General features: G+C 38.3%; 1 protein-coding gene across 1 annotated transcript; it reads right to left on the bottom strand.

Moving 5' to 3' along the window:
• Positions 1 to 727: 727 nt before the first annotated feature.
• si:dkey-202e22.2 (netrin-4) lies at positions 728 to 15,990 on the bottom strand. Its single transcript, XM_022682385.2, has 10 exons — positions 15,671 to 15,990; positions 12,683 to 13,128; positions 8,978 to 9,289; positions 7,281 to 7,407; positions 6,061 to 6,249; positions 4,432 to 4,648; positions 3,273 to 3,400; positions 3,085 to 3,153; positions 1,967 to 2,137; positions 728 to 1,863 (listed from the first exon to the last, which is right to left on the bottom strand). Exons 1-10 carry the CDS (start codon positions 15,726 to 15,728, stop codon positions 1,727 to 1,729), a joined length of 1,854 nt encoding a protein of 617 aa, XP_022538106.1. The 5' UTR covers positions 15,729 to 15,990; the 3' UTR covers positions 728 to 1,726.
• Positions 15,991 to 23,929: the final 7,939 nt, after the last annotated feature.

Genomic DNA, 23,929 nt, shown 5'->3' with positions numbered 1-23,929 from the left:
AAAATGACTGCATACCACTAAAAACTATTTTGATTTTTAAAAATAATGTAATGTTTGGGTAAATGTAAACACGCTGATTTAATGCTGTCTGCCTTCATTCAGACTAATAAAAGGCAGAGTCGGGAGGACCCCAATTGCAGAATATACAGAAATGTGATATTTCAAGGGTCCTTGTAATTAAGGTCTTAAATTGTATTAAATTTACTGGAAATTTGCTGTAGGTATTACATTTTCAGATGGTGCGTTTAATGCCGGTGGGAAAACACAGTGGCCCACCATGAACATCTAATTCGGGGAGAGAACATGAGGTTAGCCGAGAGCTAGCTAACATTAGCGGCGAGCTAGCTACGTTACCGAGAGAAGAACTAAGATTAGCGGAGAGTTAGCTAACATACTGACCTTACCGGCGAGTTAGCTAACGCTACCAGGAAGAGAACTAAGTTTAGCGGAGAGTTAGCTAACATGCTGACCTTACCGGCGAGTTAGCTAACGCTAACGAGGAGAAAACTAAGGTAGAGGTCTGCGCGGGACTGCTTTTTTAAACCCGCTCCTGCGTGTTTTTGTCCTGTTACCACCTGCTCCCACATACACATTTCTGCCGCTCCCTTATATGAATTGAATTAATTACATTTAGTGCTTCAAATTTACTTATATCTATGTTTAAGTAAAATGAGCATTGTTGTTTTATTCTATAAACTACAGACAACATTTCTCCCAAATTCCAAATAAAAATATTGTCATTTAGAGCATTTATTTGCAGAAATTAAGAAATGGCTAAAATAAAAATAAAGATGCAGAGCTTTCAGACCTCAAATAATGCAAAGAAAAATAAAACAAGTTCATATTCATAAAGTTTTAAGAGTTCAGAAATCAATATTTGGTGGAATAACCCTGGTTTTTAATCACAGTTTTCATGCATGTTGGAATGTTCTCCTCCACCAGTCTTGCACACTGCTTTTGGATAACTTTATGCTACTCACTCCTGATGCAAAAATTCAATTCAGGCAGTGCAGTTTGGTTTGATGGCTTGTGATCATCCATCTTCATCTTGATTATATTCCAGAGGTTTTCAATTTCATTTGGTAAAATCAAAGAAACCCATCATTTTTAAGCGGTATCTTTTATTTTTTTTATTTTTCCAGAGCTGTATACTCTTGTTCATGCTGACAAGAGTTCTACTTCATATATGGATGGGGCTTCAGTCATCCCTGATTCATTTTACAGTAAATGGGCATACAAGAGGTCCTCAGAAGCTACTTTTGGGTAGTGTACCTCTTGGTGAGAGACTGTTGATTGCTAGACATGCCTTTACAACACATTCAAAAACTTTTTTCCTCAGTTGACAGACTTTGAGAGGGGGTGCATCATAGGTTCTGTCTCTGCCTGTCAGTCAGTCATCCATCATAATTTCTTTCATTTCCTGTGACGTTGTGAACAAGCAACCTGGACCTGGGCTGCTACAGACTGGAATTATTTTGTATTAAGTTAAGAATCCAGGTGGGTGGGGGGTCGAATACTTCCGGGAAGTCAAAGTATATGACAGTCAGTCACCCCTAGTAGTGATGTGAGGGCTTAGTGATATGTTCATGACGTTCTTCCACATGTTGCCCCGACAATCTTCAGCACCCTGAACTTATAAAACACTTCTGGATAAAAACAGATGTGGCTTGTGAGTTCTCCATGGTTTTGGTATCTCCATGTCTCTGTTAACATCCTTTATGCTGTGTCATATACATCCCTGCCGTAGAGCTTCTGAGACCAGGAAACCAAGTGTAGGGGTCCACGGCACTACCAGACTCTGCATGGTGACCAGCAGCCGTCCTGATTCTACCTCCTCTGGGCCCGCCAGCAGGTAGTCCACTCCTGATTGAGAAACAAAGAGTTGTATTTTAAAAACATCATAATAAATACACCATAGTCATAATAAAACATATCTGATATATTCTAAAGGGCATGAGGGCAGTACCTGGGTTGAGGACGGGGCAGGTGCAGCCTCGACTGGTCCAGGACAGAGGGTACAGGCTGTGGGTGCCCTGAGAGAGCAGCAGGAGCCCCGAGCGAAGCACCTTCCTCACCTTCACCTGCACCACGGCATGAGTGCCTTTATCATGAGCCGACAGAACACTGGCTTTTATGACTGCAGGACAGAGAAGCAAATATTTTGTACACATATATTAGGGGTGTAACAGTACGTGTATGACCGTCACGGTTTGAAGTTCACAGTTTGGTTGGCAGAAACGCAATTAGAATATGTGGTACAGCCTATAGGAGAGTAAAATGAACATTGTTGTTTTATCCTTTAAAGGACGGACAACATTTCTCCCAAACCCCCCCCCCCCCCCCCACAAATATTGTCATTTAGAGCATTTATTTGCAGAAAATGAGAAATGGCTGAAAGATGCAGAGCTTTCAGACCTCAAAATAATGCATAGAAAACAAGTTCATAATTATAAAGTTTTAAGAGTTCAGAAATGAAGATTTCATGGAATAACCCTAATTTTTAATCACATTTTTATGCATCTTGGCATGTTCTCCTCCACCAGGCTTACACACTGCTTTTGGATAACTTTGTGCCACTCCTGGTGCAAAAATTCAAGCAGTTCAGCTTGGTTGGTGGCTTCCGATCATCCATCTTCCTCTTGATTATATTCCAGAGGTTTTCAATTTGGTAAAATCGAAGAAACTCATACTTTTTAAATGGTCTCTTATTTTTTTCCAGAGCTGTATTTTCCAAGACAATGCAAAACCACAGGCTGCACACATTATAAAGGCATGCATAAAAAAGAAGAGGGTACTGGACTGCCTGTATTTTGTCCTATTGCAAGACGAATGGGCCAAAATAACACCTCTAAACAATTTATCAATTGGTATCCTCGATTAAATGAGGTTAACCAGACAAAACGTGAAATTTCTCTAGAACAGAGCGTTTCAAACAACTCTAATAAATGACTTTACTAACTTTCAACCATATATTTGTCTGGATATATTAAAACATTTAAATACTCCCCCTTAAAAACCAAGTTGAAGCAGATAAAAAAGATCAAATATATTTTATATTGCAAGATTATATCTTCTTGCTCTTACCATATGAATGTTTCATCTTACACAGGTCAGATACACTCTTCAGCTTCCTCTCTTTACAGTTGCATTTACCTGTGAAGACAAAAAAACACATATATAAATAAACATACACAGTTTTTTATATCACAGACACAGACTGATAAAAGTGCAGAACTTCCCAGGAAAAAAAAAGCAAGGCCCTGTTAGCTCACCTGTGTAGTACAGTGCAGAGACAGCGAGCTCTTTGGACCACACTTTGTCCTCCTCGTGTGGCCAAAAGTGGGTCAGGTCAGGAATTTTGCCTCCAATGGGAACATTGTAAAACTGAGCGTTGGCTTTGCTGTGAAGAGAAAGAGGATACAGCGTGAACACAATAAAAGAGAAAGAACAGAAAAGACAGAATATCGCATTCAGAATCGCTGTGAACCAGACAGAGAATGTGACTCTTAAGGGCAAGTTCACAGAGATACAAACAAACACTGGAGTACAACCCCTTTCAGTTAGAGAAGTATAGAACCACTCCAGCACTGGGCAGTGTAGTAATCAGGGTTCATACACTTTTTAACCAATACATTTCCATAATTTTTTATGACTCTTCCATGCCTTAAAGGCAACTTTTTATAACCATAATTTTTTTTTAAATCAGTTTAAAACATGGGCAATAAAAGCAAAAATCAACTAAAACTAAAATCAAAATTTATTATATCAATTTATTATACCAATTTATTATAGTAGGTCTAAAATTAATCTGATAAAAATGTTAACACACAATCTTTAATAATAAAATGTGTGTCAGATCCTGAGAGCTCCATTTTGTAGGTCTACAATAATTACTGAATTAACTCTGAGCTGACGTATTTTTAGCTTTGATGTGTAGAACAAATTTCCCTTTTTTTCCAAAACTTTCTGGGAATTTTTACTTTTCCAAAACTTATACAGGCCTGGAAACTGCCTTCTACACACATGTACTGCAGATTCATACTGGAATAAACTCACTCCACAATTTGCTTTTGTTAGACTGTAAAAACTACATACCAACTGCAGATTCATACTGGATTATCATAACTCCATATATGTTACTTCAAGGCTGTAAAAGCTAAATAGGCCCCAGATTCATACTGGAATAAGATTAATACACAATTATTAGTGCCAAGTAATAAAACTACAGATTCATACTGGATCAAAATCTCTGCATATTTATTACTGTCACACATGCACTGCAGATTCATACTGGATTAAAATCACCCTACATTTATTACTGTCATGTGATAAGGCTTACACACTGCAGATTCATACTGGATTAAAATCACAGCTCTGAGAATAGAATCTCTTCCATTATACTAAACCGGGACTCAGTGAGAACAGACTCACCCGTCTGAGCAGTGCCCTGTTACGGGGTCACAGGTCAAAGGGCACGTGCAGGGTCTGCAGCCACCCAGTCCGAAGCCCCAGTGTCCAGGAAGACAGTGACCGCAGCTCGTGCCCCCAACTCCTGGCTTACAGTGGCACTGCCCGCTTCTGGGGTGGCACCAGGTCCCCTCTGCACCGTTCAGTGCTGGAACAGATCCTACTGGATCACACCAACAGCCTGAAACAAGAGTTTAATTTCAGATTAGATACTGAAATGACATTCATAATGTTCCATTTCTGAAATTTTGTATTTTCAAAGACAGGTAATGTTTGTGTGAAACTTTAAATATGAATAAAATTACAGTACTGAGGCTTAATATCTAAATAATATAAAATTATTAATCCAAATGTGATAGAACATCCTTTTTAACTCTTGACAGAAGCGCAGTTTTTAGATTTTATTGTTAAATCAGGGCGGGAGAAAAATCAGTAAGTCAGTACAAGTGATTTGACTGAATTATAGATTATAGTTGATTTTTAACCCTTCTATTATCTTTGGGGTCAGTTTGAGCACATTCATTGTTTAGCCTCTATGAAATAAAATAATTGTTATTATTTTTGTGCTTCATATTTAAATGACTTTTCCAAATATTTTTAACAACCAAGTCAATATACAGCTCTGGAAAAAATAACAACTTAAAAACAACTTAAAAATGTCTTTGATTTGACCAAATTTAAAACCTCTGGAATATGAATATTGCATTATCTGAGGTCTGAAAGCTCTGCATCTTTTTTGTTATTTCATCCATTTCTCATTTTCTGCAAATAAATGCTCATAATGACATTATTTTTATTTGTAATTTGGGAGATATGTTATCCGTAATTTTTAGGGAAAAAAACAACAATGTTCATTTTACTCAAACTTATACCTATAAATAACAAAATCAGAGAAACTGATTTAGAAACTTTTTTTTATTATAATTTTTAATTTCTGTGTTAATTCAGAAAAGTTTTTCCAGAGCTGTACAATTATTATTAATTACCATTTTTTATTTCTGTGTTAATTAAATTATTAATTTAATTGTTTTCGTGATTTTTGAATTTAGCTGTATAAAACCTAGGAACTATCAATATTTTTCACTCTTTTGTGTTGAATAATATGGACAACACTATTACAATTTTATGACTTCCTGCTTTAGGTCCTGACCACACAAAACTTATATGTAAAGCAAGAACCACAGGGAGTTCACCAAGAAACATAAAATACATTTTATAACAGGTTTAATTCTAATCATATTCTGGATGACAATTGCTTGGGTCAAACTGACCCTAAGAGATATAGGGTGTAGTACATTTGAGGATAACAGGAGGATTAGGTGAAACTTCTCTGGGATCAGTATTGTGGTTTTGCTACCAGCAGGGGGAGACAGAACAGTATATATATATATAATGATAATAAACCTCAATATAAAAAAAAAGAAATAAATGAATAAATTAAGCATATATAGAGCAACAGTTTATATAGTATATAGTAAAACAGCGGTAATAATCGTCTATTTAAAGGTAAGCTGGTGTCAGATTAGCTCAGGTGTTCTTCACCCCTACCCCCCCCCCCCCACACTGCACCCACCCCCACCCCCCCCTTCTTACGTGTGCAGGCCTGTGGTGAGTTCAGCGGTCTGGCTGGGTGGCGGTGGTACCCCGGCCGACAGCGTTGGCACCTGCGACCCACTGTGTTGTGCTGGCAGTTATCACACACGCCTCCGCTGATGCCCCCTGTGGAGCGCCACACCCTCTGGGAGAAGTGGCAGCTCTGTGCATGACCGTGACATTCACACTCTAAAAATGCAGAGAGAGAAAGAATCAAAACATTTACATATTTCTGAAATATACAGGATGATCAATCAAAAAGTCAGACAAGCAATGAATTCATTATTGTGCTATTTAACACAGTTGGTCTGTACCTCAAAAAATGTAAATATCACTGAAAAGTTATTTTATTTTAGTAAATCAGCTGAAAATGTAAAACTCATATATTATATAGATGTACTACACACAGAGTGATCTATTTTAAGCATTTATTTATTTTATTGTTGATGATTATGGCTTAAAGCTAATGAAAACCTCAAAAATCAGTGTCTCAGAAAATTAGAATATCATATATGACTTATTGATTTTTTGGCAGGAAAATGAAATCCACATCTCCATAAATGTTGTCAGCAGAGGGAAGCATGAAGTGCTGTAAGATTTTGTGGGAAAAACTGCACTGACTTTAGACTTGATAATAAAACACAGTGGATCAACAGCAGCAGATGTTGCACATGACTCTCCAAACCATCACTGATCATCAGTAAATTTTACATTTCATTTGTAAATCAAGGGAGCAGAGTTTGGAGGAAGAGTGGAGAGACACACAGTCCAAGCTGCTTGAGGTCTAGTGTGAAGTTTCTACAATTAGTGATGGTTTGGAGAGACATGTCATCTGCTCGTGTTGGTCCACTGTGTTCTATCAAGTCCAAAATCTTACATCACTTCATGCTTCCCTCTGCTACTGACAACTTTTATGGAGATTCAGATTTCATTTTTCAGCAGGAATTGGCACACTGCCCACACTGCCAAAAGTACCATTTGGTCTTATATAATATTCAAATTGTCTAAGACACTGATTTTTGGGTTTTCATTGGCAGTAAGCCATCATAGCCAACAATAAAATAAATAAATGCTTAAAATAGATCACTCTGTGTTTAATACATCTATATAATATACGAGTTTCACATTTGGAAGTGAATTATTGAAAAATAAAGTCGATTTTCATTGATATTTTAATTTTTTGAGATGCACTAGTACATTAATTGCAGGCATTTTCATACTTTGGCAGGGGTTTGGTTCCCCGCTGCTGCCGTTGGCCGCCCTCCAGGGACGATCGTTGTACAGGGGGGCACACCTCTCACAGTGAGCACCTGCTGTGTGGTGAGCGCAAACACACCTGCCCTGCACCTGTTAGCAAAACAAACAGGAGCATATGGGTGATCCTCAGTACCGCACCTCAGTTACACACACCACAACAGAGAGCAGATCATAGCTACTGAGCATCTGCCAACAAAAGCCAATTATTAGATACATTACCTACAGCTTATTCACACAAAGGAGCTTGGTTAAAAGTGTTTCATGTACTTCATGTAATCAGACAACATTAAATAAAACAGTTATTTGCTCGGGTGATTCAAAGTGATCAAATATTATTCCCATCCGGAACGACCATGTTTGTGTTTTTCTCAGACGTCCTCTAAGAAAATTACAGGCTGAATTACTTACTGATTTTTGCTGAAACAGATACACATCTTTGAGTTTCGTCTCCTCGCGTTTAATAAAATAGCTATTTGTCCACTGCCACCCACCGTAATTACACTGTGAGCGTGCATTTCCACAGAGATCCACGTAAGCACAACAGTGAGTGGAAATGGAGGAGCTACTGAACACGATGTCGTGTGACCGAGAAAGCCAAAAAAATTAATTGGTCTTCCTGTTTTTTTTTTTATGCAGTCTGGATGCACGAGTTTTATCACTGAATAGAAGTGTGTAATATTTTTCACAGACGTCCTCCTGAGAAACTAACCCAGAAGGTTATTTGACTCTGCTCTAAAATATCTAGATTTTATTAATTTCACTGTGTGAAATGATGTAATATATTTTAAAATGTAGACTAAAGTTGGCAATTACAGGACATCTCACGATACAATATTATCATGATATGTTGTCCACGATAATGATGAGGGTCTTGATACTGTGATTCTATGATGATTTGCGGCATTTGTGTTAATGTAGAGGATAAAATACTCCTAAAAAGTAAATAACAGGAATTATGGAATTAATGGTGTCAGTTTCACAGAATTTAACAACCAATTCACTTCACTGTAGGTTTACCCTATTTATTTGTTTATAGCGCTACCATGTGGAGTTTTATCTAATTTTCTCCCAATTTACACAGCCAATTATCCAACCCACTCGGTAGGACTCCCCCCATTATTAGTAATGACCCAACACCAGGAGGATGTAGATTAGCACATGCCTCCTCCAATACATGTGAAGTCAGCCACTGCCTCTTAAGCCACGCTTACGCACGCTAGGAGGAAAGCCCAGCGACCTGGTTCCAATACATCAGCTTACAGATGCCTTGTGCTGCGACATCACCCTTTGGAGTAATGTGGGGAGACAGCGCCATCTACCCACCCAGAGACAGCAAGGCCAGTTGTGCTCTCTATGGGCTTCGTTAGCCGATGGCAAGCTACATGAACAGGATTCGAACAGGCGACCCCTGATCATAGTGGCAGCGCTTGAGTCTACTGGACCACTGTGAGCCCCCTTGAAGCAGTAACTTTAATAAGTCAAATAAGGAGGCAGGTCTTAGGGAGCGCCTATGTTTTAATTAAAATACTGATACTTGATGGCACATATGGATAATTATCTTAACTGAATATTTAAGATATTTTGTCCCACCCCTAAAATACACATGTTGGAACATAGTAGATTATAGTAAATAGTTTACTGCAGTTTCTCACTCACTCACCACAGTGCTGGTTTGCACGGCGTCTCGTCCTCCTTCAGCAGGCAGGCAGTGCTCTGCGTGGCCATGGCACAGGCAGGTTCCTCGGGCCAGAAGCGAATACACAGCATACGGGGCAGAAAGGTCCCGGTGTGCCGAGCTGCGCAGTAACTGTCCAGATACGCCTGGGCTGATTCTGTGGTGTGGAGCAGTGTGTCTGCAGTGGTGAGGCTTCAGGAGGCGTATTCGTAGGTTAGTGAGGGTCAGGACTGAAAGAGCTTCAGGGCTGTAAGGGTCATCTATCCGGCCAGCTTGACCCATAGAGCGGTAAATGACCTGATGAAAACATATTACATCAATATGATTACAATACACACTGTCTGGCCAAAAATAAAAAAATCTTCAACTGGTGTTGCTGCAGTTGGTCTGTAGGTCTAGGTTCAGCAACAGTATGTGCTGAAAGAATGAGGTCAGCTGACCTTAATACCTGAATATACTGAATATAGATGTCAGGATTCATGGGGCTGGAATTGTGAAAGAGTGATTCAGGGTTCAGGGAGCATGAGATCATCATTTTCACACATGGATTGAGAGAGAGTTCACCACAGAGTCCAGACCTTAACCTCATTGAGAATCTTTGGGATGTGCTGGATGGAGAAGAGCTGCTTTGTGCAGCTGTCAGACTCTACCATCATCAATGCTGCTGCAAGATCTTGGTGAAAAATGAATAAATTAATGCAACACTGGATTGAAATAAATCTTGTGACATTGCAGAAGCTTATTGAAACAATGCCACAGCGAATGTGTGCCACAGCCAAAGCTAAAGGCAGATATTTTTTTTTTGCTTTTCAAATATTAATTGTTTACACAGGGGTTATAAAGACTTAAAGTAGGTAGAGTTTAACAGATGTTACCCACAAAAAGGAAGGAGTAAAGGTATAAAGCCTGTTGGGCATGATGGAGATATTAGGGGTGTGCCATATCGTATCGTACACGAAAATATCGCCATTTTTTAAAATATCGTGAACGATATTATACCCTAAAATATCTTGCCATATCACCCACCCCATTTCCAATTATATATCTACTAGAGACAGATTATATCTGTCCAGTATCATTGATTTTACTTTAATCCTGGATATATGGAGATATTTGGAGTGCATTATTATTAGCATCATGACATTCTAGATCATTGATTTCTGTTACAAATCTGATAAAATTCTTGCATTTTTAATATCTCACTTAGGAGTGTGCAGTATTATATTGTATGTAATAATACATTTTTTTTTTATTTTCTTGCAGTGTATATTGTATTTTTTAAAAGTGTTTTGTCATATCGCCAATAGTATCGTTATCGCGAAACACAGGGACACAACTACAATGTGTATTTTAACACATGGATTTATTATGAAAAATATATATTTTTAAAGCATAGATGGGATTTGGCTCACACAAAAACTACATTACATCTTTAAAGGATTTTAATAATTATATTTAATGGTAAAGTTTATAGCTATAGTTAGAGAGTGGGTGGCAGATAACATGCTATAATGCTATTTTTTCAGTGTTTTAAGTAGTTTTTATTATTATTTTTTTAATTACACACCTTACTTTTGCAATTAGGTCAATGTACGAGACTCTATGCTTAATGATAAAATGTATTTTAAGGTTGTGTGGACAGTAGAATGGCCCATATATGTACTTCTCCTTACAGAGTAATGAATGTGATTTTTGACTTTTGACACATTTGGTCCTGTATGTATCGCTGAGCTGTTGGTGTCCCTCGCTTCACTACTAGGGGTAACTGACTATTATTTGCGATGACTTCCCAAAAAGTACTAATTTCAAGCCCTGGATTCGCCTCTTAAATTGAAACAAAGAAAAATTTTGTTCATGACATCCCTGCAAATGAACATGATGATGGATGGCTCCTTGCAACTCACTCTCGAAGCCTTATAACTGGGTAAATGTCTTGAGTGCGTTATAAACTCATGTCTAGCAGTCTCAACCACAATCTCTCACCAAGAGGAACACTATCCAAACATTTTACATACTGTAGCCTCTGAGAGCCTCTTTATATGGACATTTTGTAGCAAGACCCTGACTGCATTAACTGATTACAGCAATCCGAAGTGCATTGTTTTCTTTGTCAATGACAGCAGTTAATAATTTAAAGTCTTCCCTGGAACTTTAAATTCTACATAATGAATGAGGAAAATATAGGGCAGGCATGTTCTGCTCCTCCAGACCTCTGGGGCCAGAATAAAACATACCTTATAAAGGCAGTGCAGCTATATGAGAGCAGTGTGTGACTGACAGGAATAATAGGTGTAAAAGCTTCAGTTATTCAAAAACATACTGGAAATGCCTCACGTTGGCTCAAACAGAACCGGTTATAAAAGGCTTCTGAGCCACCAGGCTCTCCCAAAGGCATCTCACTACAAAAGGCATTGTGCACTGTTTAAACAAGCAGCACTTTAACACAAGAATATTTAGTCCAGTCCTCAAGGGTCAGGTCACTTTCCCACCTTTCATTTACCAAAGAGACGTCAAATAATTGCACTGCTTTCAAACTATTAGCTCTCAGTGATAAGAAGAAGTGGATTTGGCTTCAAGGGCCAGATCTGATTGCATGTAATCTAAAAACCTCTGTGTTGATATTAATTCTCCTCGTGGGGATACACCTAATGCACCTAATCCATTGAATTAAGAGCATCTGAAGACATTAACAGGATGAAGAAGTGCTTGAGAAGCTCTATATGCCCCAGTGTCCTACATATAGATCAGTTTTATATACAGTTAATAGAAAATACCATCAATAAAATTGCTAAATTGACAAAAAGAATAATGCACATGCTTTCCCCACAGCCCTTTAAAAAGGCTCACATTACAAGCCTCATTGCTCAAATCCGATTTTTTGCTCAGATTTGCCCATACAAGTTTTCCCAAAACATACTTCACTCTCCTCTCTCACTCTCTAGCTATTTCCATCAGTTCATAAAGACACTTCAAAAAGACATCAATCACCAACAGCAATAACATTAAAACAATTCATTTGACTGTTCACATTTATGTCGCATGTTCATGGATCAGATACGTATCCGATTTAGGACCACATGTGAAAAAAAAAATCGGATTTGGCACGTTCACACAGCCATGAAATGAAATCAGATCTGAGCCACATTGAGCAAGAATCAGATTTGAGTCACTTCAGCCTGGTAATGTGAATGTAGCCTAAGAGGCTACTTTTGGGTAGTGCACCTCTTGGTGAGAGATAGCTGACTGTTAGTTATGCCTAGCTAGTCATGCTGCTAGTCATGCTAGTCACATCACTGGACTTAAAAAAGCTGTATGGTTGTTTCAACAAACTGTCCGCCATTTGGACAGTCCATCAACCATCTACAGTACTGTCACCTTTGTTTGTAGTGATGTCATGAATGAAATCATGAAAACCCCATGTTCTTTTGGGATTTCCCAACCTTTGCTATGGAGGGACACACTGCCCCAACTGTGGTCACGTTCAGTTGCTTTTTTTTAATGACAGGGCTTCCAATTTGCATATTTCAGCCGGATAATGCTCACCTACACAAAGCATGCAAGGTTACACCTACATATATCAGCATTACATTCACACATAGAAAGCTCATCTTTGTGAGTTATTTTATATTTTATCAATAAGTGTATATTCAGGTCATCGCAGAGTCTGAGCCCATAATTCTCGATCGTTACCTCTCCTCCAGTGCACGGCACCGGACTTGAATATCTGGACGTACAGAGTGCCCCCTGCTGGTGCACATCATCTGCCTCTCCGAACACAGCACTGCAATTTTCGGCAAACAGCTTCAGCGCCTCCCAACTGCGCCCAAAGTCCCGCGAGCGCTCCAGGCTCATGGCGGCGGGGCGGGGCGAGCGGAACACCATCACCACATGGGTGAGGCAGAAACGGTCCTCCAGGTTCAGGTGGATCTCGTCCTGGCCCCCTGCGGCCGCACCTGAGTCCCACCAGGTGTTGGGGTGCAGGAAGGGGTCGTCCACCATCAGATCAGGGGGGTGAGGATCCTCCTGGATGGAGCTGTTGTTGCAGCAGGACGCGTGTGTGTGGAGGGTACTGAGGGTCCTGCCAGCAGCCAAGTTACCCACAGGGGGGCTGCAGGCATGGCCTGCACATCTTGAGGCTGAGAGAGAGAGAAAGAGAATAAGGATAGGAGCAGAAAGGGAGGGGGGGGTGGAAGTGGGGAAAAACACACAAGAATGATTGATGCTGAGTTAAAACATCAAATAGGGGGTGGCCTTACTTCAAATGAAACACAGTAGTTCTGAAATTCTAAACGAGTAGAAGCGTTCAGGGTCTGCATTATCGCAGCTCTGTGTTTGACAGCCAGAGAAGGCCGCAGTTTCTCAGTCAGGGAGCTGCCAGCTGTACCTCTTTGGAACATGCCATGAAGAATAATGGTTCAGTTTAGATCTGAAATACTGGATCAGTATCAGTACAGATACCTGATTTCTGCAGATTTCAGATTTCATCTGTTAGATGGGTTGGATCCATACTTGATGCTGTTTCTTAATCAATGGCAATTTTTTTATAATATAATCCTCTCTCTGCATTGCATTTACAAACTTGCCAATAATTCTGTATTAAATATACAGCTCTGAAAAAAGTTAAGAGACCGGACTTTAGTTTCTGAATTAATTTATCTGATTTTGCTATTTATAGGTTTATGTTTGAGTAAAATGAACACTGTTGTTTTATTCTATAAACTACAGACAACATTTCTCCCAAATTCCAAATAAATATATTGTCATTCAAAGCATTCATTTGCAGGAAAAGAGAAACGGCTGAAATAACAAAAAAGATGCAGAGCTTTCAGACCTCAAATAATACAAAGCAAACAGCAGTCCAGAAATCAATATTTGGTGGAATAACCCTGTTTTTTTTATCACAGTTTACATGCATCTTGGCATCATGTTCTCCTCCACCAATCTTACACACTGCTTTTGGATAACTTTATGCCTTTACTCCTGGTGCAAAAAATCAAGAAGTTCAGCTTGGTTTGATGGCTTGTGATCATCCATCTTCCTCTTGTTTATATACAGTATTTACAGCATCTATTGACTGTTGACTGCTCTTCATTACATATAACAGCTCTGTCTGTTCTTTAATAATGTTCATATTGGAATATTAGTATATTTTGTATCAGCTTGTCGACTCGATTTATACATTTTGATGTATCCTTTAAACCGTGTGCCATGAGTGTTATCAGAAAGTGCAAATATTGGCAGAGTAAGACTGGCCCTAATAGCATCTATTCAGAGCTGAAGTTACAGCCACCACCCTCCACTACCCTTCTTTACTGCTGAGCGACTGCGTCTGCGGCCCTGGCAGTGCTGGGCTGAATTCCCTCCAGTGATTATGCAACTGACAGTAATCGGACAAAACGCGCAGTTAGCTGATTTGGCTGCGAATGAAAGGCTGCAGAGTTAGCAGCATTTACACTATTTCTGTCACAGCTGGGTTTAGCCAAACACCATACTGACCTCAGGGATATCTTTCAGACGGGCTGAACTTCACTGAGCTGATGAAAATAAAGACGTTGTGCTTCAAAAGCATCAGTATTGTGAATATTCTTCTAGGGCAAGAACAAAGATTTGGTATTTCTTTGTTGTAAAAACAATGCTTCTTGGTAATAAGTCTTATAATTTTTCTTTTTTTCCTTTATATTTTCCCATTTTCTCCCCAATTTACAAGCCCAAATATCCACCCACTCATTAGGACTCCACCCCTCACAAGTGATGCCTCAAGACCAGGAGGGGGAAGACTAGCACATGCCTCCTCCGATACATGTGACATCAGCCACTGCCTCTTTTCGAATTGCGTGTAGCATCACAGCACATTTAGAGGAAAGCGCAGCGACTTGGTCCTGAGTGATGTGCCAATTGTGCTGCTCTCACAGGGCTCCGGTAGGTAGGGCTCATGTATTTAATATTGATGTACAATGCAGAAAATAATTTAAATAAAGAAAAACACTTAATAGAAGGTGTGTTCAAACTTGACTGGTACAGTATCTCCAGGAGAAACTTTAGTCATCATTGAACTGTTGTCTTCTCTTAAATAATAAAAGAGACAACTTAACTTACAAAAAATTATGTTTTTCTTGATTTTACCAGTTTTCCAAAAGCAGTGTGTAAGACTGGTGGAGGGAAAAATGTCAAGGTGCATGAAAACTGTGATTAAAAACCACGGTTATTCCACCAAATATTGATTTCTGAAGTCTTAAAACTTAAAAAAAAAATTATTTAGATTTTTGGAGTAATGTTGTCTGTAGTTTATAGAAAAAAAACAACAATGTTCATTTTACTCAAACATATACCTATAAATAGCAAAATAAATAATACATATAAATAAATATAAACACATTGCAACGTGAGATATCTAATCTACAATGAGTTTAGACTGGTCTATAATAATTCAATTGTCTGCTCGGATGACTAACAAACAATACAGGCCCAGGTTGCTTAATTATTTATTATCATTCCAAGCATTTTTAATTATTAATTAGTCACAGTGATTTGCATAATCAACAACCCATGTTACAAAAAACTCAAACACTGATGAATAGATAAAATATACATTATTTACATAAAATTCTCTGTATAATTCAACTTTAGGATCTGTTGAGCTGAGATTAATTACACACACACACACACACACCAGCTCACCTGTCACACAGTGCAGGATGGAGGCCACAGTGAGGATAGGCAGAGCCGGACTCTTCATGCTTGGCGGTCCCGGGTATCACACACAGCCGGCTGCAGAGATGCGCTTCTTCTTCCAGCGGTCAGTCTGCAGGTCCTGGAGCTCCATGCCTCCTCTCTCATTGTTTAATAGCCTCCTGCTGTTTAAAAGCAGCTGTCAGGACTCTCCACTGGAGCTCAGAGACCGGGTTTATCTCCCTGAGCTGAGCTGCGGTGATGAGACTCCGCTGAAGCTGCTGGTTTAAAGCTGCTTTGTGCTGCTGCTCTTCAGAACTGCCTGAGTTTTGTTTTGGTTTCTGGACCCCTGCCCCGCCCCCGTGTAATCTGATTGGTTGGGCACGTTGGGGCTGCGTTCCAATAACAAGCCTACACCCAACAAGTGTACTCGGGTACTTCTACTCTAGGGCATTTAGAGCAGGATTGGAACAGATCCCTGACATTGTTTCTGGACCATTCCACCGAATGGGTGGCATTTGTTTGTTATAACTCTTCCAAATTAAAGTAAAGTAATTAATTAAATCAAGCTGCCTGAGTTTTACTAGTTTGACCTATATATATATATATATATACATATATATACATATATGTATATATATATATATATATACATATATATATATATATATATATATATATATATACGTATATATATATATATATATATATATATATATATATATATATATATATATATATATATATATATATATATACGTATATATATATATATATATATATATATATATATACATATATATATATATATTGGTCAAACTAGTAAAACTCAGGCAGCTTGATTTAATAATTTAATTACTTACAAGGTTTATAAACAGAAGATTTTTCTCAGTCCTGTTACCAAAACTCTTTTCTCTAATTCTTTTGATTTTGTTTTTATTTGAAAGAAATGGTTCACTACATGTTCAAATAATTGATGTTTATGACAAATAATCACTATATATGCACGTACATTGTGTTTTTCTAAAATATTAAAAGCCATTTTTTTATTTTCAAGAAGACCCAAACCTGAAATTGATCAAATTTATTATCATGTATTTTTTAATCACATTAATAAATCAATAAACAAGGGAATAATACTCATTCCTGTTACTGGTACTCACTCCTGTTACTGGCACTCATTCCAGTTACTGAAACTCAGTCCTGCTACTGGATCTCAGTCCTGTTACTGGCACTCAGTCCTGTCACTTTTTATGTTATGAGCAACAGGATTTAAAGTAACAGCAATTAATTTGGATCTGGCTAAACTGAATGAACTGGAATCTATTTCATAAATCACAGTCAATTTTGGAAATCAGAGGTGATACCCAGACAGATATCTATCTTACACTGTGTTTAGATTGGTCTATAATAATTTAATTTTCTGCTCGAATGACTAGCAAATAATGAAGAGGCCCAGGTTACTTAATTATTTATTATAATTCCACACACTTTTAATTATTAATTGCTCACAATGATTCTCATCAGTAAGATGTATAGAGAAAATATTGAAGAATACACAGAAATCTTCTTTTTAGCTAAAAATTCAAGCCTCTTGTGTCTATAGATTTTTTTCTTTGTAATAACTAATGATATGTGTTTTAGAGTCAAGCAAGTGTTACATTTTGCAATATATTCATTGTAATCAACATTTTATACGATCCAATAAAAAACTGTAGTTAACAGTAATATATTGTCATAACAACAGAAATTTAATGGTGCTAAATCAATGCTAATTAATAATTATTTTACTGATAGTTTTGCTGAAATTGCTGTCTAAATGTTGTTCAAAAACAGACAATTAATGTATTCCAATTACACAGATTTTATTTTCATAAAATCACACAATACATTGCAGTCAACAGTGTATTTTTAACATTTTTTAAAAAAAAGTTGCATAGACCCAATACATTCATATTCAACAGTTTTGGCATCAGAGTAAAAAAAATACAGCATTAGTACTTGAAAAAATCCAAATAATCTGCTTGATGTTGAGAAAATACCACTGCATTCCAGACCCCCTGCACACTCCTCACCACACACTATAGTCCACCAGTTTTATGGTTAAGTGTAAAAGCAAGAGGCGCGGAAAGTTCTAGTAAAGTCACATCAAAGTTGTTTACGCCTGGCAGAAGATATGCAAATAAAGTGCACCAGTACCACTTCAGCATTCTCCTGAGAGCTTCTCTTTTAATTCTGTAAGCCTGAAGCAGCCTGCTATAATACAAAATAACACACACACACTCTCTCACACACACACACACACACACACACACACACACCAGACTGTATTTAAACTTTTTTCCTATTCTGTCAGTTTTCCTCTGCTGGAGTGTGACCTGTTGGAAAAAGACTGACACTGGATTAGTTGCGCAGGACGAAGCAATTATCACTCACCCTCTAATGAGTGGAAAGAATGTAGTATAAAAGAAAAGAACAAAAGATGGGCTAAAAAAGAATAAAAATAGAAAGACTGGCCAGTTAAATAATTCCTGTGTCCTTTTTAGACAGGCACCATTCAGCCCTGCTGAACAAAATGCTCAAGACCAACTTCTGCCAGTAGCTTCTTGAAAAGCTGGACATTCAGAAAAAAACATAATAGGCCCAAAGTCAAACATCTGTTCACATCCAACATCAGACCATTGAGGGCTCAACATCAAACATCGGTTGATACCCAACGACAGACCAACACAGGCCCATCCTCAGCCCAACATAGGCCCAAAGTTAAGGCCCAACATCAGACCAATGTAAGCAAAATGACAAACATCTGTTGACACCCAACGTCAGACCGACATAAGCCCAACATCGGTTGACACCAAGGGTCAGGCCAATGTAGGTCCAAAATCAAACATCAGTTGACACCCAACGTCAGACCGACATAAGCCCAACCTGACACCAATGTGGGCCCAACGTCAAACATCGATTGACACCTAACATCATACCAACGTAAGCCCAACATCAAACATTGGTTGACACCAAAAGACAGACCAACACAGTCAAACACTGGTCAACGTTGGGTGTCAACCGATGTTTGATGTATGGATAACGCTGGCCTGATGTTACCAGCCATAAACAAGACTGATTTTATGGTGTCAGTTTGAAAAAGTTTTTAAATCCTTTGTTTCTTTCAGTGTTTTATTTTAATCCCACAAATCTCCAGCCTTTCTGTGTTAAATTTAAAACTCATTTTTATTTCTTTGACTTCTAGATCTGCTCTTTATTAATTCCCTCTGGCTCCATCTTACGCCACTGCGCCTCACTCGTTCCTGCTTTCATCCGTCTCCCCAGCACTCTGCCTGATGTCTGGCTCTTTTCCAGACCTTAAACCATACAGAGAGATTTCCTTCATCTTCAACCTTGCTGCTCTACACACTTCCGCTGCCCCACAGGCTGTGTGTGTGTGAACAATGTCTTTATGGGTGATCCCATTAATCCTTCTGGTGGCAAATCAGCTGTTAATATTCAATATTTCCAGATGTGTCAGACCCATTTTGGCCTGATTTAGAGACTGTTAGTGCCTTTTGACAGCAACTCAAAGGAGACGAGGGATCTGTGGGGGTTTTGTTTTAATGGCTTGGCCTATGTGTGTGTTTGAGATTGAGCCAAGATGTTCTGATAACCAGGAATACAGCAAAAATGTTTTTTTTTTTCAATAGCACAACCTACTTGCATACTGGGTGTGTTCTCCAGTTTCTGACGCTCACCATCAGTGTGTAGTAGTTTCCCTCAGGCTACCTTAGGTGAACATTGTCATTTTTTAACTTTTTTAACTTAAATAAATGTATTTTATTCACATGGCCATAAAATAAAAGTAGAATGGATGTGCCATGCAACTGATATAACACAAAAACATTATTTATATTCACTTACAATTTAGGCTTATAAAATATCTGTTTCTAATTAACTGAAGTTGATTTAAATCCAGCTTATCCAGGCTTACAGTGTATGTAAAATAAATGAATAGTTTCAATGTTTTATGACTGGATTAAAGCTAATCAAAGCTAATTTTACCACTTCAGAAGGGCTACACTCGAAAAGAAGGGGTAGGGGTAAGTGGTAGGGCCAAGGGGTGAAATGGGATTGGGCCAGGACTGCTACAGATTGGAATCGCATATAGTCTTTAGCAACAAATCCACAATCTGTTTGAGGGCCACTATTGATCAGATGTTCTTTGGGTGGTGGACCATTCTCAGCACAAATGTGACAATTGATTGGTAGTATTCACCATGACACTTTAAGAAATACTTAATGGTTCCTACTGCTAGGTTGAGAGCAGTTCCACCACCCAAATTCCAACATTCCAGCTGAGAGCAGCTCTGTAGTCAAAAACTGAACCCTACCCATCGATGCAGTGCTTCAAAGAAATGGTTCGTAATAAAGTTGGCAGTAAATACATGTGGTTGTTTGCCACTGTAGATTCATTACTGCAAACGGCACGCACGGCTGCGTGTTTGCTGTTTAGGTTAACGTAAACAGTTGTTAAGCTGCTTCCAATAAAGCTGTATGTGCATGCCAGTGCTTATAGTTGGCCGCCAGTTCTGGTTTGAGAGTGAAATGCATTTTGAAGAGTTAATTGAAGTGGCGGTAATTGTGTGGGATTTATTGTGTGGGGAGAGCAGCTGGGATTGAGCCAGGCCCCATGCAGGAAACGTTTTCACCAGCTCATTACAGTAACAGGGGGAGCAGCAGGCCAGAAGTTATTGTCTGGTTATTATCCATTGGCTCCCTGATGGGACAGTCACTGGGCAGCTACCTGACTTATACAGTATGTTCACGGCTCATTGATATCTAAGTACTGTGAGTTAGCTTTAGCGCTTATGGGCCCCTGTAAAAAGTAGGGTTCTTGTTTACACAGATATTACATATAAATGTAAAAAAAAAAAAAAAAAAAAAATATATATATATATATATATATATATATATATATATATATATATATATACATATATATTAATTTGATGGATCATAATTAGCCATTTTTATTATAAATGACCATAATAACCCTTTAAAATGAAGCAAGCTGTAGTTATACAGGTATATATTACTATGTCATGTGCCTTTGACACTGATATATGTAAATGACCTCTGTTCCGATTGACCATTGGAAAGGAACATAATTTAAAAGGCACTCCTTGCAACTTTCTAATGTGTATCAGGCTGAACATATAATACAGTTTTATTATTACTATGTCATATTACTCTGTTCCTAGCAAAAGTCTAAAAGTCCAATAGTCCACATATTGCTCTCAGGACAGAAGAAATTCTGTAGGAGGGTTCTACTTTTTTTTACAAATTTTTAATTACTTTGATCCTAATTAGTTCTTTATACATATCCATAATCCTTTAAAATGAAGCAAGCTGTAGTTACAGTTATACGTACATAATTTAAAAAGTTTCTAATGCGAATCGGGCTGAAAATACGATTCCATTTTAACATGTATTATTGTATAAAACGTTCCCTGGTCTGTTCCCAGCAAAAGCCAAAATTACGCTGCCCTCGGGGCAGAAGAATTCTGTAAGGAATCTCACATACTGTATTTCTAAGTGTATAATTAAATGTATAATTAAGTGTTTTTTTTTAAATTAATTATACCGCAGTTAGTTCCGACCTTGCAATATGATTGGCTGAGAGGCGTTCTATGAGTGCCGTTATCAGCCGGTAATACACTGTAACCACCACATACAGCTAACCTAGCAACGATGCAGCGCTTACAAGCCAAACACGGAGTGTTTAACTCACGGAGTGTTTATAACCAAACTGATCGTATTTTCTCATCCTCTTAAACTCAAAATCAATAAACAATAAACAGCGATAATCAAACTGTGGTATAATCGCAACAATACACTCAAGGTTCATGCTTTAACATGTAATATTGGCACTTAAATATATGTTTTAGTCCACACCTTATTTTGATATGATTACAAACACATAGTGGCCCACTACAATAATACACACAGATAGAGAGAGAGAACATAGAGTGTATATTGGGGTGTGGTTGTCAGGTGTGTATTTGCACGTAAACTTTTTTTTGTATGTTTGCCCACATGTGTGTGTGTGTGTTTGTGTAAGTGTGTGTTTGTGTGTGAGAGAGAGAGAACTCCCATGCAAACATCTTTCCTGTGTGAGGGTAATAGGGTTTTGTACTGCTTTGATCTGAGAGAATGAATGACACAGATTAAGCTGTCAGACCGGCCACTGCTGATAGAGTCCAGATGGGGCGCTGTGACAGGCCGCTGCCCCTGTGGAAAACGCAGGCGGGTTGCCAGAGAAATCCAGTTTAAGCGTGCATGTGTGTGTGTGTGTGTTTATTTTCAGTACCTTGTGTAACGTTCATGCCATTCAGTTCACATGGTGCCTGTTTTGGAGGTTGTGTGTATAGCATGCGTGCGTGCCAGCCACTGTAATAATGCCTATTTCCACATTTATATAGGCTAGCTATAGTGCGGCGTTGTGTGTCTGTGTGGACGGTTGGTTGCATGCGTGTTTGCACTTGAGACAATATTCATAAACACTCACACATGCGCTCGCTCACATAATACGTTCGACTTCAAACCGATTAGCTTTTAAGAAGCTGAAATGAGAGGAATGTTTGGATTCAATGCGCACTGGGAGAGCTCTTCAGTCTTCAGCTCTATTACAGCAGAAACGAAGATCTACAGCTCGCTAAGGCTTCAGTCACGCACAGGGACACACAGTCACACAGTGTCGGTACTGAGAATTCTGTAGGAGAGCTTTGGAATTTTTTAAAAATTAGATTAGATCATAATTTATTATGTATAAATGGCCATAAGCATTTAAAATGGAAAAAAAATGAAATTTAAAGGTATATGTCTGAGTAATATTGATGTTTTATTCTATAAACTACGGACAACATTTCCCCCAAATTCCAAATAAAACAATTGTCATTTAGAGCATTTATTTGCAGAAAATAAAAAAGGTATAAATCAACAAAAAAATATGCAGAGATTTCAGATGTCAAATAACGTAAAGAAAACAAGTTCATATTCATATTCAAGTTTTAAGAGTTTAGAAATCAATATTTTGTGAAATAACCCTGGTTTTTAATCACAGTTTTCATGCATCTTGGCATCATGTTCTCCTCCACCAGTCTTACACACTGCGCTGAGTACAATAATACTGCTCTACTAAGCAGAAGAAGAAGAGACCAATCAGGATGTAAATCCTCCCAACACACATTCAGAACACTCTTGGAAACTGGAGAAAACTGCTACAGGAAGAGTCACGTCTGGCTGACCCACATGGCAACAGCTTTAGCCTTTAGCTCGGATTAACGCGATTGGACTAAGTCTCAGTTTCAGCAGTGAAGAGAAGAATTAGCGGTCTTACAGCTGAATAACTGCAGTAATAAGGTTATTAAAAAGATGAGAATAAAAAATGGTGGTGTAAAACTTTTGACTGGAAGTGTATGAGAGAGCCTTTATGGCCTCTCTTGGTTCTGATCTATGATCTGTGTTGTCCAGAGTTCTGTCTCTTAAAGTCTAAATGAGAAACAACCATAAAAAAAACCCTGGATTCAGACTTCACTCAACCTCCACTCATCCTAAATTTCTTTCTTTCTGAACTCGGATGTCCACCTGGTGTCCACTCTGACCTCTCAGCCACTTTCTCCTCTCAGAGGTCATGGGATCACCATTAATGGTCACCCAACAAACAGGCCACTCTTTCATTCATTCCCTCATAAAATATATGTTACACCGGCTGGGCTGTAGTGTTTACATTTCACCCATTAACTTGGATAGATGATGGTCATATAACACTGCAGTCCTACTGCTTAACCTCCTTTTGAGTCTATAAATAACAAACCCCAATGCATTTTAACTACATTTCCACCTCTAACTGATTAGCTATTGGCTATTGAATCATTGACAAAAACTCTTTGTCAGTTTGTGAATTGTTTTTTCCATCTCAAATTGCAGCAACAAACATTTGGATAAGATCCAGCATCTAATTGTGTTTCAAAGCCTTTCCACAACTTCCCAACTAACAGGCAATGTTCCCACAACTTTAATGTCTAATGTTATCTAAAGGTTCTCCCAATGTTATTAGAAAATGTTCCCACAATCACATTAATAAAAGTTTTTTTAGAAAAATGTTCTGGGAATGTTAAGAAAACTGGACAGATTCATGATAAAGGAACATTCTGTGAACATTAAATATTGTCTGCAAATAAAGTTTAAGTGACATACTAAAAATGTTAAACAACCTTG

The sequence above is a fragment of the Astyanax mexicanus genome, chromosome 24 (genome assembly GCF_023375975.1).
Source record: "Astyanax mexicanus isolate ESR-SI-001 chromosome 24, AstMex3_surface, whole genome shotgun sequence".
Lineage (NCBI taxonomy): Eukaryota > Metazoa > Chordata > Actinopteri > Characiformes > Acestrorhamphidae > Astyanax > Astyanax mexicanus.
Note: the sequence above shows the minus strand (reverse complement) of the source record. Positions and strands in the feature narration are given on the sequence as shown.